The sequence below is a fragment of the Chrysemys picta genome, chromosome 3, assembly GCF_011386835.1.
Source record: "Chrysemys picta bellii isolate R12L10 chromosome 3, ASM1138683v2, whole genome shotgun sequence".
NCBI lineage: Eukaryota > Metazoa > Chordata > Testudines > Emydidae > Chrysemys > Chrysemys picta.
Window position 1 is genome coordinate 101885502 of NC_088793.1, and position 13601 is coordinate 101899102.

The window sequence follows — 13601 nt, forward strand, 5'->3', positions numbered from 1 at the left end:
TGGCCTCTGTAGTGTGTATAGGAGAGATTATGGTTATACTTTTCTCTAAGCAAAGCTTGTACTCCACTATGTCTCCAGAGAAGTTTGCAGCTCCATCAAATGCACAAGCAACCATCTGTTTGGGATTCAATTTACAAGAATTTAACTCTAAGATGCAGATCATCACAGATGCAGCCGATGTGTCTTCTATAACCTGAACATCTAGAAATGCATCTATTGACCTACCACTGACATCAACGTACACAATGACTTAATACTTAATGCCCATTTGCATCAGTGCATTCATCAGCCATGTACACATGTTTTTTGAATGTAGTGAGAGCGTTCTTCATTTTTTAAACTCAGACTCAAGGTCAGAAGGGACCATTATGCTCATCTAGTCTGACTTCCTGCACAACGCAGGCCACAGAATCTCACCCACCCACTCCTGTAACAAAACCCGTAACCTATGTCTGAGTTATTGAAGTCCTGAGTCTTTCACTGTTGAACCCCATGTGTCTAATCCTGGGGTGGGCAAACTACAGCCTGCAGGCCGCATCCAGCCAGTCAGAGCTTTGGATCCAGCCCGTGGGATTGCCACCCCCATGGCGCCACAGGCCCCGTGCCACTCCCAGAAGCAGCTGGCAACATGTCCCTGCAGCCCCTGGGGGAGGGAGGGAAGAGGGCTCCATGTGCTGCCCTTGCCTGCTGGCATCGTCCCCCACAGCTCCCAGTGGCCAGGAACAGGGAACCGCAGCCAATGGGAGCTTCAGGGGAGGTATCCACAGGCTAGGGCAGCGTGCAGAGCCCTCTGTCCCCCTGCCCCCAGGGGCTGCAGGGACATGGTGCCAGCCGCTTCCAGGAGCGGGACAGGGCAGGCAGGGAGCCAGTCTTAGCACCATTGCCACCCCAGAGCTGCTCCAGGTTGGCCCAGCCTGCACCCTGAGCCCCAACCCCCTTCCCTGAGCCCCTGCTGCACCCTCCCACACTCCAACCCCCTGCCCTAAGCCTCTCCTGCACCCTCTCCTGCACCCCAATCCTTTGCCCTGAGCCCCTTCCTGCACACCACACCCCCAGCCCTACATTCGATTTCCCCACCCACATGTGGCCCTCAGGCCAAAAACTTTGCCCACCCCTGGTCTAACCAGTCAGTTGAATTTCTTGCAGAAAGATGGACTACAAGCTATCAGGAACAGTATCCCTGATAACGTCACAGCTAACCTGGTGGCTGAACTTTGTCCTCACCCACAACTATTTCACATTTGGGGACAATATATACCTTCAAGTCAGCGGCACTGCTATGGGTACCTGCATGGCCCCACAGTATGCCAACATTTTTATGGTTGACTTAGAACAACACTTCCTTAGCTCTCGTCCCCTAACGCCCCTACTCTACTTGCGCTACATTGATGACATCATCATCATCTGGACCCATGGAAAAGAAGCCCTTGAGGAATTCCACCATGATTTCAATAATTTCCATCCCACCATCAACCTCAGCCTAGATCAATCCACACAAGCGGTCCATTTCCTGGACACTACTGTGCTAATAAGCGATGGTCACATAAATACCACCCTATACCGGAAACCTACTGACCGCTACACTTACCTACATGCCTCCAGCTTCCATCCAGGACACACCACACGATCCATTGTCTACAGCCAAGCTCTAAGATATAACTGCATTTGCTCCAATCCCTCAGATAGAGGCAAGCATCTACAAGATCTCTATCAAGCATTCTTAAAACTACAATACCCATCTGCTGAAGTGAAAAAACAGATTGACAGAGCCAGACGAGTACCCAGAAGTCACCTCCTACAAGACAGGCCCAACAAAGAAAATAACAGACCACCACTAGCTGTCACCTTCAGCCCCCAACTAAAACCTCTCCAGCGCATCAGAGATCTACAACCTATCCTGAAAGATGATCCTTTACTCTCACAGATCTTGGGAGACAGACCTGTCTCGCTTACAGACAACCCCCCAACCTAAAGCAAATACTCACCAGCAACCACACATCACTGAACAAAAACACTGACCCAGGAACCTATCCTTGTAACAAAGCCAGATGCCAACTCTGTCCACATATCTATTCAAGAGACATCAGAGGACCTAATCACATCAGCCATACCATCAGGGGCTCGTTCACCTGCACATCTACCAATGTGATATATGCCATCATGTGCCAGCAATGCCCCTCTGCCATGTACATTGGCCAAACCGGACATTCTCTCCGCAAAAGAATTAATGGACACAAATCTGACATCAGGAATCATAATACTCAAAAACCAGTGGGAGAACACTTTAACCTGTCTGGTCATTCTATCTTACAACAGAAAAACTTCAAAAACAGACTCCAACGAGAGACTGCTGAGGTGGAATTGATATGCAAACTAGATACAATCAACTCAGGATTGAATAAGGACTGGGAATGGCTGAGCCATTACAAACATTGAATCTATCTCCCCTTGTAAGTATTCTCACACTTACTATCAAACTTTCTGTATTGGGCTATCTTGATTATCACTTCAAAAGGTTTTTTCCTCTTACTTAATTGGCCTCTCAGAGTTGGTAAGACAACTCCCACCTGTTCATGCTCTCTGTATGTGTGTATATATATCTCCTCTATATATGTTTCACTCTATATGCATCCGAAGAAGTGGGCTGTAGTCCACGAAAGCTTATGCTCTAATAAATTTGTTAGTCTCGAACGTGCCACAAGTACTCCTGTTCCTTTTGCGGATACAGACTAACACGGCTGCTACTCTGAAACCTTGCAGAAAGATAGTAAGCATTTGCCAAATTTTTTTTGGAACCAAGAACCAGTATCCAACTTCAGGATTAAACTAGTGACAATGCACTTAACATTGGCCGCTAGTTTGTAGTGTGTGGTATCTCTTGCTTAAATAGAAAGTATGATGCAACAGCTGTGTTTGTGTGCATAAACGGTTGTCTCTCCCACATTAACAGCCTCATCAAGTACTTCTAAAGTTGACTTTGACAGTGATAGCATTAGAAGGCTTTCTTCATGTCGATGCAGTCCAAGGACTTGGTGTGTTGCAGCCTTTTCATGTAGTTTGTCAGCATTGGCTTTGCTGATCAGCCTGGCAAAACAAGCTCCTCCACATTTACTATATAAATCCATGAGACGCCCACGTCTTGAATACCATGGTGCAGATTTGGTCACACCATCTCAAAGATATATTGGAATTAGAAAAGGTACATAGAAGGTCAACAAAAATAATTAGAGCTATGGAATAGCTTTCCATATGAAGATCGATTAAAAGGATGGGGCTTTTCAAGTTGAAAAAGAGACGACTAAGGGGGGATATGATAGAGGCCCATAAAAATCTTGACTGGTGGGGAAAAAGGTGAATAAGGAAATGTTATTTACTCCATCACATAACACAAAATCCAGGGGTCACCCAATGAAATTAATAGTCAGCAGGTTTAAAACAAAAGAAGTACTTCCTCTCACAACACAGACAACCCATGGAACTTGTTGCCAGGGAATGTTGTGAAGGCCAAAACTATAACACGGCTCAAAAAAGAACTAAATAAGTTTATGGAGGATAGGTCCATCAATAGCTATTAGCCAGAATGGGCAGGAAGGCAACACTATGCTCTGAGTGTCCCTAGCCATTGTTCACCAGAAGTTGGGAGTGAACAAGGGATGGGTCACTTGATGATTACCTGTTCTGTTCATTCCCTCTGAAGCACCTGGCATTGGCCACTGTCAGCAGACAGGGTACTGGGTTAGATGGACCATTGGTCTGGCCCAGTACGGCCATTCTTATGTAAAAAAAGTAATAAAAATGTTTAACACAGAAACTCCAAGATAACAGCCTCTCCAGATAGAGACAATGGAAGGTAACAACTTTGGAAAATAATGCATTTTAAAAATCTTGGCTGCTAGGAAACATATAGTTAAGTTTCCCAGTCACAAATCTAGCATTCTGGAGCAAAACATAGTGCAACAAAGAAATGTTCCTGTAATTTTCCCCTCCCTTCTCCCTCCACCGCACCTGATTCATAGTTGTTGTCCTTGAATTCAGAGGTGCTTTCACGTGAGCTAACCTCCCACCCTGGTGGGGATGGCAGGAGAGGCACCTTTCTCATTCCTCCAGCCTCTCACTCTGGGCACTGTTAGTTGTGCCACTATTAACTCACCACTGGCTCTGCACTGTTACCTTCTGCTGCTGCTATCTGCCACTGTGAGCTCTGCGAGTTGGTCTCTTGAAGTTCCACCAGCTCCCAGTGATTTCAGCTCTCAGTGGGGGAACCTCACTGCTAGTGCAGACTGGGCAGTCTCTTCCACATAAACACTGTCCTGCAGCAGGTCTAAGCACTTAGACCTGATTATCAGGGATTTCAACTCTAATGGTCATTAAAAAGAAAAAAGAAAAAAAAAAAAAAAACCACAAAACACACACCACGACTCTCTATGGAGCCTAATCAACGCTATCTTTAAACTGGGAAGAGGGACAGGTCAAATAGTGCTTGTGACTCTTAGGTAGAGCCCACACCAAGCAAAACACCTATCCCCACCCTCTCTCTCTCTCTCGCCACTGGGATCGGACATCCAAACCCCCTGCTTAGTGAGTGCAGTTCCTTGAGGGTGACCCCTCCCACCAAATCAAGACAGGCTAAGTACAGTTTTGCTGACCTTTCCTCATACAATACGGAGAACATTTCATTACCCCCACATTCAATACTAAAAAGTGATTTGTAACCCAACATCAGCCAACACTGATCACTTGGGCAACACAGCCCTGTCTGCTGGATACCAAGGCAGAGTAGGTGTGTTCATGTAAATACAGGCTGGTTCTGAAGCCTTCTGCTCCTATCGCCAGCTCATCACTAGCTGTCAGGGAAGAGCTCATTGAGACCTTGCTTACAAGCCATACTTTTGTTTTGGGGATGTTAGCTAACCTAATAAATTCAATGTGCCGACATGATCATTTAAAAAAAAAACAAAAAAAACAAAAAAAAAAACACACAGCTGTGTGAGGAAGCTAGTCTTTGTTCATACTTTTCAAACCTATTATGCTTTTTTCAGGTACAAGTATTTTATCATATGCTGTATATGCTTTTAAAGGGTGTATTAATATTTCAATTTCAATTCAAATTTCCAACCAACAATTAAATTGGCAACACTGCATGTAACAAGTTGACCACTGGGGGGCAGGGGTGATGGGGAAATTCAGGGGGTGTAGGGAAATTCCTTCAGCTAGATAGTTCACTAAGAGGCCTGGTATATGCCCCCAGAATCAGAAGTTTTGACTTGGGTCTGTGTAGAGCAGTACAGATGCGTCAGCATGATTGTGAGACCCAGGTCCAGAAATTGTAAGTCCATGTTCACTATGCAGTGTGTATGCAAAAGTACAGGCTCAGAAATACCAAGTCTGGAGACTTGGGTTCCACAGTCCCAGGCGGACAATGCAGTGTAGACATACCCCTACTGCCTGAAAGGGAAAAGGAGAGTTTTATCTTCTACCACCTATTGCTGGGAAGGAGGGAAACTGTCTCTAGCCCTCCTCCAGCTTCCCCTGTCCTTTGGAGGCAGGTGGCTAGCACAGGGTCCTTCTCCCCTGTGAAGAACTCCAGTGCCTTCGTCTGTGGCTCCTCATAGTTTTGCCAAGAAGCATCCCAACAAAGCAGACTTGATTTCACAGCTGCCCAATGGGGACTAGACACTTTTTTAAAAATAAAACCTACATGTTGCACAAGTTAGTGCCTTAACCCCTACACTTGCCAGGCAAAGCTTCTGATTTCCAAGTGGATTTAAAACAATTAAAAATCCCATTTTGTGAGCTAGATTTTGTATGCACTTATTAACATACTTACTTGAGGTTTTTCCCAATAACTATAATAGCAAATTACATTTATGGTATCTTCCAGCCAAGGATCTCAGAGTACTAAACAAACCTTATAGCTCCATGAGTTAGGCAAGTATTAGTCACACTTTACAGAGAAGGAAAACTAAGGCAAAGAGGTTAGGTCACCAACCCAAGGTCAGAAACAGAGCTGAGGTCTTTTGACTCCTAGCTCTGAGTTTAAACAGCAAGACCATCTGTTTTTCATATGATTAGAACACAATACAAATTGCACACTAGAAATAAGATGCAAGAAAACACACTCACCCAAACAGAATTGTAACACATCCCGAGACAAACATCCCAGCCACAAACATGAATTTGGCTCCAATTTGTACAAGCTGCAATTGGTGAAGAATAAATATTACATTTTAATTACTTCAAGTCTGCTTTTATGAAGGAAACTTATTTGGGGAGTTTTGTTATGAAATCAAAAACACTGTGTGCACGCTCTAGAAAAAAAAAAAAAAAACACTGACAGAACAAAGGCAGAGAATCAGAACTCTCCCCGCCCCGCCCCCCCTCCCAGCTCGTAATCAAACCTAAAAATATTCTAAATGGTTAAGTGACTTAACCTACTTTTCCCAACGGTAAGTCACTGGTAGCGCTTACTCTCACTACCATTTGCTGTAGCCTCTGTACAGTGGCAGAATGCACCAGCATTCATAGATCGATTAGATGGAGTGACTCACATACATCCAGCATTGCCTATAGCAGGCAGTAATGGTGCTATTAAGGTAGCCGCTGGGGAGCTGACAAAAAAATAGAGGTTTCCATTTGCTCATCTATCTAACAGACTAGCAGCTAACTCAAGACAACAGGGTATGCAGCTCAGGGCATAAGCACCAGAAGGCAGTAAACACAGGATCTGTGGAAGGCTAATTATTCAGGGAAAAGATCATTCTGTCATGGAAGCCAGTTTAAAAGAAACTTGTAACCATCTCTGAGGTAGGGAACGCGCTTCACTTCTCCCTATTCTCAGAAATGCCAGAGGCAAGATAGCATGGCCTGCTTTCACTTGACTCTACCAGCTAGGAAATGACTGGGGGCACAGCCTATGGCGAGGTCACCTTCAACAGTAAGTCTGTGGGGCTTCTTATTGCATTCTACACCCTCCCTTAGCATGAGCACACATTTCAGTTTCTTTTGATTGTTCAGGGCTCGAGAAAGTCTCTGTACTGCAGCATGTTTTACTTAAGCCAGTGGTTTGTCCTGCTTTCAGTGAAACCCTGAGATGTCCAATCATTTCTATGGGCTACCTACTTGTCTATTGCATTAGTAATGAATTATGTGTTTCACACGGCAGCAACTCCAGTGGAGGCCTCAACTTCTCCACAGCTCCCACCTACTTCACAGGAGAAAGGTAAGCAGTCATATGTACTCCCGACTTCTGCCAAGATACACAAAAACTACAGCTCCAGCCACACCTAGCTCTGAGGCAGCCTCCTGGCTCAGCAAGAGGAATATCTTCAGTTCTGTGTTAACACACCAGGTGGAGTCTAACATGTGTGTGGGGGGGGGGGGCAGGTAGCGGAGAGAGAGAGAGAGAGAGAGACAGAAAATATGAAACACAGGAAGAAAAGGGTGGTGGATGTAGACTGATGGAGACTTAGGCCTGGTCTACACTGGGGGGGGGGGGGGGTGTCGATGTAAGATACGCAACTTCAGCTACGGGAATAGCGTAGCTGAAGTCAACGTATTTTATTTCGACTTCCCTCCTGTCCTCACGGTGCGGGATCGATGGCTGCGGTGGCTCCCCCCCAAATCGACTCCGCTTCCACCGCTTGCCCTGGTGGAGTTCTGGAGTCAACAGGAGTGCATTCGGGGATCGATATATCGCGTCTAGACGAGACGCAATATATCGATCCCCAATAGATCGATTGCTACCTGCCGATCCAGCAGGTAGTCTGGACGTACCCTTAGAACTTGCCACAGTTTGCGCAGAAGGAGTTAACAAGTGCAATAAGGTAAATATGCTAGACAGGACATCAGTGGTAAGAAGACAGTAGGGTGTCCCCCTTTTCCGTCCCCTATATCAGTGGTCTGTTGTAAGAGTCCTTTTTTTGTCAAGGTCGGGAGATCTAGTTAGAGGGAACAGTTCCTTGGGAGATACTAGAGGTCTAACTCCACTTTCCTTGAAAAGACTAGAGGACTTTTCTTCTTTCTTTGGATAAGTGAGGGGAGAAAAGTTAATCTTAAAATCCTAAAAAAGTCCAGATGTGGCCTTAAACCTGTACACAGGCTTAAGAATTATATTTAATAGCCACATTTAGGGTAGGAACCTAGAAGATATTCTCTAGCCTTAAAATGTTTTCCTTGAATGATTTAGCTCCATCTCCACTGGTAGGCCTGACTGCAGTCAATGCAGAGAGTGCCTAAGGAAGTGCCCCATTCATTCTTCCAAAATTGACATTTTTCAAAGCTTTAGGTACTATTAGCCAAAAGCCCGGCAAAAGTGCAGTTTAAAAAAAGGGTACTCCAAAAAGAATGGAAAGGAGAGCTTTGATCAAAGTGTGTTCTGGTTGAGTGTTTGACCCCTTCTTGCTGGAGCTCTGCCTGCAACATCCCATTATTTTAAAAAACAGCACACGACTTCTATTGCTTCAAAATCGACAGTCTGAATGTTCAGTCAGAGAGAAATGTGCCTTCTGTTAGAAAAGCAGTTTCTCCTGGGGTCTGTGGAGCACTTGCTGAAGGTCAGCAGAGCAACTCGATCTCATGCTGCTGGATGTCTTCTTTGTTTCTAGTTGAACTTACAGGTGTCCAGGCTTTTTGTTACCAAGAGGATGTTGGATGCTCGTAAAAGCAAATGAAATATAGGAAGACAACCTAACCACATTTACTAAAGGATGGAGTGAGTCTCAGAGTGCGTAAGTTAGCTTTCCCTAGCCACTAACCACCATCTCTTTTCCTCTGCTTAAAAAAGCAAGCCTATGAGCACTAGAAGTCATAAGCAGATGTGTCTGGAACAGGCTCTAAGTGAGGTTGTTAGCTCCTATTCCATAATTAAGTCATTACTGAAAACTTTAAAGATACTTACATAATTGCCTAATATTAAAGAAGTCAAGAAATTGAATAAAGCAAAGCATCCAAAAATCAGTCCAACAACTGTATCACTGGCACCCTTTTTCTTTGCCTGTAAAAGGAAACACCAAGACAGCCAGTTTTAGAACATGGACAAAACAAAAAACAACAAAACAAACCACCATACACCATGTTAGCATTAGGTTAAAATACTTTCTAATCAAGTCTTCCATCGTACCTGCCAGTATGGTCATAAAGCATTTTCTCTTTTAAAGAGGAGTGGGAGATTCAGCAGTAACTCTACAGCAATTTAAAATCACCGTGCACCACAATTCAGTATTTCTGTAGTCAGGAGCAGAAGCAGCATCTATTCCAAGTGGAAGCAGGTGTGAAGGATGGAAATTCTAAGTTGCTGTGTTGCACTACAGGTCAGCTAGTAGGACCTTACTCAAGGACAGAATGCATTCCCCAAGTCCGTACGCAGGTGGAACCTGGTGTGCACAGACCTCATCCCCCTGCAAGGAAGGGGCAAATGAAGGAATCTGTCTCCACAGCATGGTTCCTCTACCCCCATACCCCAGGATGCCACAGAGGACACCCTGCAAGTTTGGGATCCATGCAGGGGAGGGAGTGTGGACTGGGCAGGGGGAAAGATGACAACATCTCCCCACTGGCCTTCTAGAAATTACTTGGGAAGAGGTAATATGTTCTGTCACTGCAATTTTCCTTTCCACTGGAGCTGCACTGCCAGTGGAGCTCAGGGTGACTCCAGCATTGGAACAAGGCCTCTGTGCAGAGAGCGCTCGCCTCCCACAGATCCTGGTGACTATGCAGAATCTGGTGGCAAGCTTTGAAGATCACTCCATGTGGCAGGTGGGTAGAATGCTAGAATGTTCAAGGCCTCTCTCTCTCTCCCCCCTCTCCCCAATGGATTTGTTCTAAAAGGATTACTCTGAAGTGTCATGGGGCTCTACATGCATTTTTCCTCATCTTATTCAATTTAATGTGACAGTAAAGATGGTTTTCCTATCTGCCAGCCTGGCAAATGTTTGCCTGGGAAAGGCTGAGGAGGAAGACATAAGTGGATGGGTTGGGGGTGGCAGGGGAGGGGGGGGGGGGGGGGGGAAAAAAAAAAAAAAAAAAAAAAAAAAGAGTGATCTAGTGGATAGGGCACTGGAATAGAAGTCAAGAGACCTGGGTTTTATTCCTGGTTCTCCTACTGACCTGCTACATGAGGTTGGGCAAATCACTTCACCTCTCTCTACAGTTGGTCTGCCTCATCTAAAATAGGCTGCAAGTGCTTTGTGACAGGAACGGTCTCTTACAGCGCCTGGCACAATAGGAGCTTGAGCTCACATGTAGCCTCTAGGGGTGATGCCGCAATATAATTTATCGGATTTTAAAATTACTTCTCATTTTTTTAAACATCTGAATAATAGTCTGCAGAACTGTACAGTAATTTACCTCTCTTGGAAAAAAGGGTCCCAGGATTGAATAGCAAATCATTGAACTGAAGTTCAAACAAGCTGTTGCTACCATTGCGAAGAGCTGATCTCTGGTAAACCTACTTGACTCTTCACGGGGAACTTCTGGTCTGCCATTTTCTAGAACTAAAAATATTTGTATTAAGCTCTGATAAACTGGGACACAATTTCAAGCTGTCTGTTTACAAGAGATGGGCCCTCCAGGAATTAGTAACCTAAACCTATGGTTCAGGAAAAGGTAATTGATGTTCTGCCATTAAGAGCCCTAAACTCATCATTTTCTCAATATATTACTGTACCATAAGTGAAGATCCCCCAACCCTGCAAGCTAATCTGTACAGATAGCCAGCCCCTTGCACCCAGAGTCCCTTTGACTTCTAAGAGTCTGAGTGTCTTTCCACACTGAGCAGCTTGCAGCATCAATGACAAAAGGATCTGACACTGTGGCCCTGACTCACACATAGCTCCACTGAAGTGAATTGGATTATGTGTGGGACTATGTACTGCCCACCTGAGTACTGGGTGCCTGATCAGACCCCAGGGCACCTTTAAGTGAACTGACAGCTTCTAGCAAATAAAGTTGTAGTCTTTTGTCTACACAGTATTAATGATCATTAAATGTGCCATAAAAAGTCTGCACCTGACCCCTCACATACACTTTGTTGTACAGCCCAGAGACCCAGAAACAATCAATCAATTTACAAATAAAGATGTAAGAAACTTTAAAAATACAGGTGTAGGCCACCTGTTTGAAGGATACAAAGAAAATGTTGTAATAGTATTTAAATTTACTGTTCTCTATTGCCATGGTCCCAGGGCACAAGGATTAAGACCTGAACCTTCCTGTTTGCTACATACTTGGTAAAGTAATTTTTATATAAAGACAAAGGAGTGGGTAGAGGGAGAGGTCTCCTGCTGCATTCCAGGGTGAGGTTGAGGCCAGAAATGGTTACCAGGGAAAAAAAAGTTCTTTAACCAAAGTGCATTAGGATGGTTACTTAACAGGTTTGGCTTCAGGCCCCACTAGTAAGACTTTCCATTATTTGGCTAGGGTCGCAATTAGCTTCAGAGAGTTTTTAAATAGCCAGCAAGAACCTTTTGACATTATCGTTGTATAAACCTTTACTAAACAAACCAAGTTTCCGTTGCGCTTCAGTTAGCTGTCCCATAAAAAGAAATAGCGAATTGAACGCATTACCCCAGAACAGAATGCTATGGGTTAATTTCCACAGCGAGAGGTTGACACGTGAACGGCAAGACGTGCCAGTGATCTTAGTACGATAGTTCTAAGTTCTTCTGATGTGCAATTTAGTAGCAGAACAATAACAGGAAAATAAAATAATCCGGGGGCCATCCTCTCCCTCCCAAGTTGCAGTGATCACGAAAACTCTTTCAGCAGCAAACACAACCCCACAACTGAACGAAACAAAAAGGAGTCTCGAAAGGATTTGGAGACTGCTTGGGTGAGCTAAGCGATTGCCAAATTGCCTTGGGGGGCGGGGGAGAGCGGAGAAAACAACACCGCGGACACACTAAAGAAGGTTAAAGAGAGCAAAATCCGAAAGTACAAAAAAACTTCTTACTCCCACCTGGGGTTTGCAAAGTCTCCTGGGTCTCTGCTTCCTGGCTGCCCATAGCGAGGGGTCCTGGATACCGCAGCCCAATGTAGCTTCAGACTAGTACGTCCTTCTGTCTATCCCGGTATTTTGCACGGAGAGAGGGAAAAGATTGGGAGGAGGAGGAGCCTGGTTAGAGGAGCAGCTTCGGTTATTATTGAGCATGCTCCACTCACATTAAGCCCGCTCATTAGCCGCACGGGAGAAGCAGCTGATACTACTGTTCCCTCCCAATTTTTCCATTGACAGGCACATGCTGCTTCACCATAATTGTTTAATCCGCAAATCAGCGGCATTAGTACATATTTGTCCTTTTTCTACCCTGAGAATTTGTGAAGGGTTACAAAGAACAGCTACGAAGTTAACGTCACAGCAACAGGGACATGACACCTGATCACTGGAATCACATTGGTGTAAATGACAGGTTTCAGAGTAGCAGCCGTGTTAGTCTGTATCCACAAAAAGAACAGGAGTACTTGTGGCACCTTAGAGACTAACAAATTTATTTGAGCATAAGCTTTTGTGGGCTACAGCCCACTTCATCGGATGCATAGAATTGAGCACACAGAAAGAAGATATATATACATACAGAGAACATGAAAAGGTGGAGTAGCCTTACCAACTGTAAGAGGCCAATCAATTGAGATGAGCTATCATCAGCAGGAGAGAGAGAAAAACCTATGAAGTGATAACCGAGATGACCCACAGAAGGTGTGAGGATATTTTAACATGGGGAAATAGATTCAATTAGTGTAATGACCCAACCATTCCCAATCTCTGTTCAAACCTAAATTAATTGTATCTAATTTGCATATTAATTCAAATTCAGCAGTCTCTGTTTGGAGTCTGTTTTTGAAGTTTTTTTGTTGCAAAATTGCCACCTTCAAGTTTGTCACTGAGTGGTTAGAGAGGTTTATGTGTTCTTCCACTGGTTTTTGAATGTTATCATTCCTGAGGTCAGATTTGTGTCCATTTATTCTTTTGCATAGAGACTGTCGGGTTTGGCCAATGTATACGGCAGAGGGGCATTGCTAGCACATGATGGCATATATCACGTTGGTAGATGTGCAGGTGAACGAGCCCCTGATGGTGTGGCTGATGTGATTAGGTCCTATGATGGTGTTATTTGAAAAGATATGTGGACAGAGTTGGCATCGGGCTTTGTTGCAAGGATAGGTTCCTGGGTTAGTGTTTATGTTGTATGGTGTGTGGTTGCTGGTGAGTGAGTATTTGCTTCAGATTGGGGGGCTGTCTGTAAGCGAGGATTGGTCTGTCTCCCAAGATCTGAGAGAGTGAGGGATCATCTTTCAGGATAGGTTGTAGATCTTTGAGGATGCGCTGGAGAGGTTTTAGTTGGGGGCTGAAGGTGACAGCTAGTGGTGTTCTGTTATTTTCTTTGTTGGGCCTGTCCTGTAGTAGGTGACTTCTGGGTACTCTTCTGGCTCTGTCCATCTGTTTTTTCACTTCAGCAGGTGGGTATTGTAGTTTTAAGAATGCTGGATAGAGATCTTGTAGGTGTTTGTCTCGGTCTGAGGGATTGGAGCAAATGCGGTTGTATCTTAGAGCTTGGCTATAGACAATGGATATTGTGATGTGTCCTGGATGGAAGCTGGAGGCATGT

The 13601-nt window shown here is 44.7% G+C and overlaps 1 protein-coding gene across 3 annotated transcripts in view; it reads right to left on the reverse strand.

The window, feature by feature from the left end:
• The window catches only part of SLC18B1 (solute carrier family 18 member B1), a 125836-nt gene that overhangs the window by 25006 nt on the left and 87229 nt on the right, over nt 1–13601 (reverse strand). The window contains exons 1-4 of one of the 3 annotated variants that reach the window (XM_005280294.4): nt 11948–12139; nt 10345–10490; nt 8897–8992; nt 6124–6197 (exon numbers count right to left, since the gene is read on the reverse strand). In XM_005280294.4, coding sequence (XP_005280351.2) covers nt 6124–6197; nt 8897–8992; nt 10345–10490; nt 11948–11999 — 368 coding nt within the window. In that variant the 5' untranslated portion in view covers nt 12000–12139. Of the gene's footprint in view, nt 1–6123; nt 6198–8896; nt 8993–10344; nt 10491–11947; nt 12140–13601 lie in introns of those variants that run through there. The other 2 variants (XM_005280295.4, XM_065588663.1) reach the window with 2 other exon arrangements.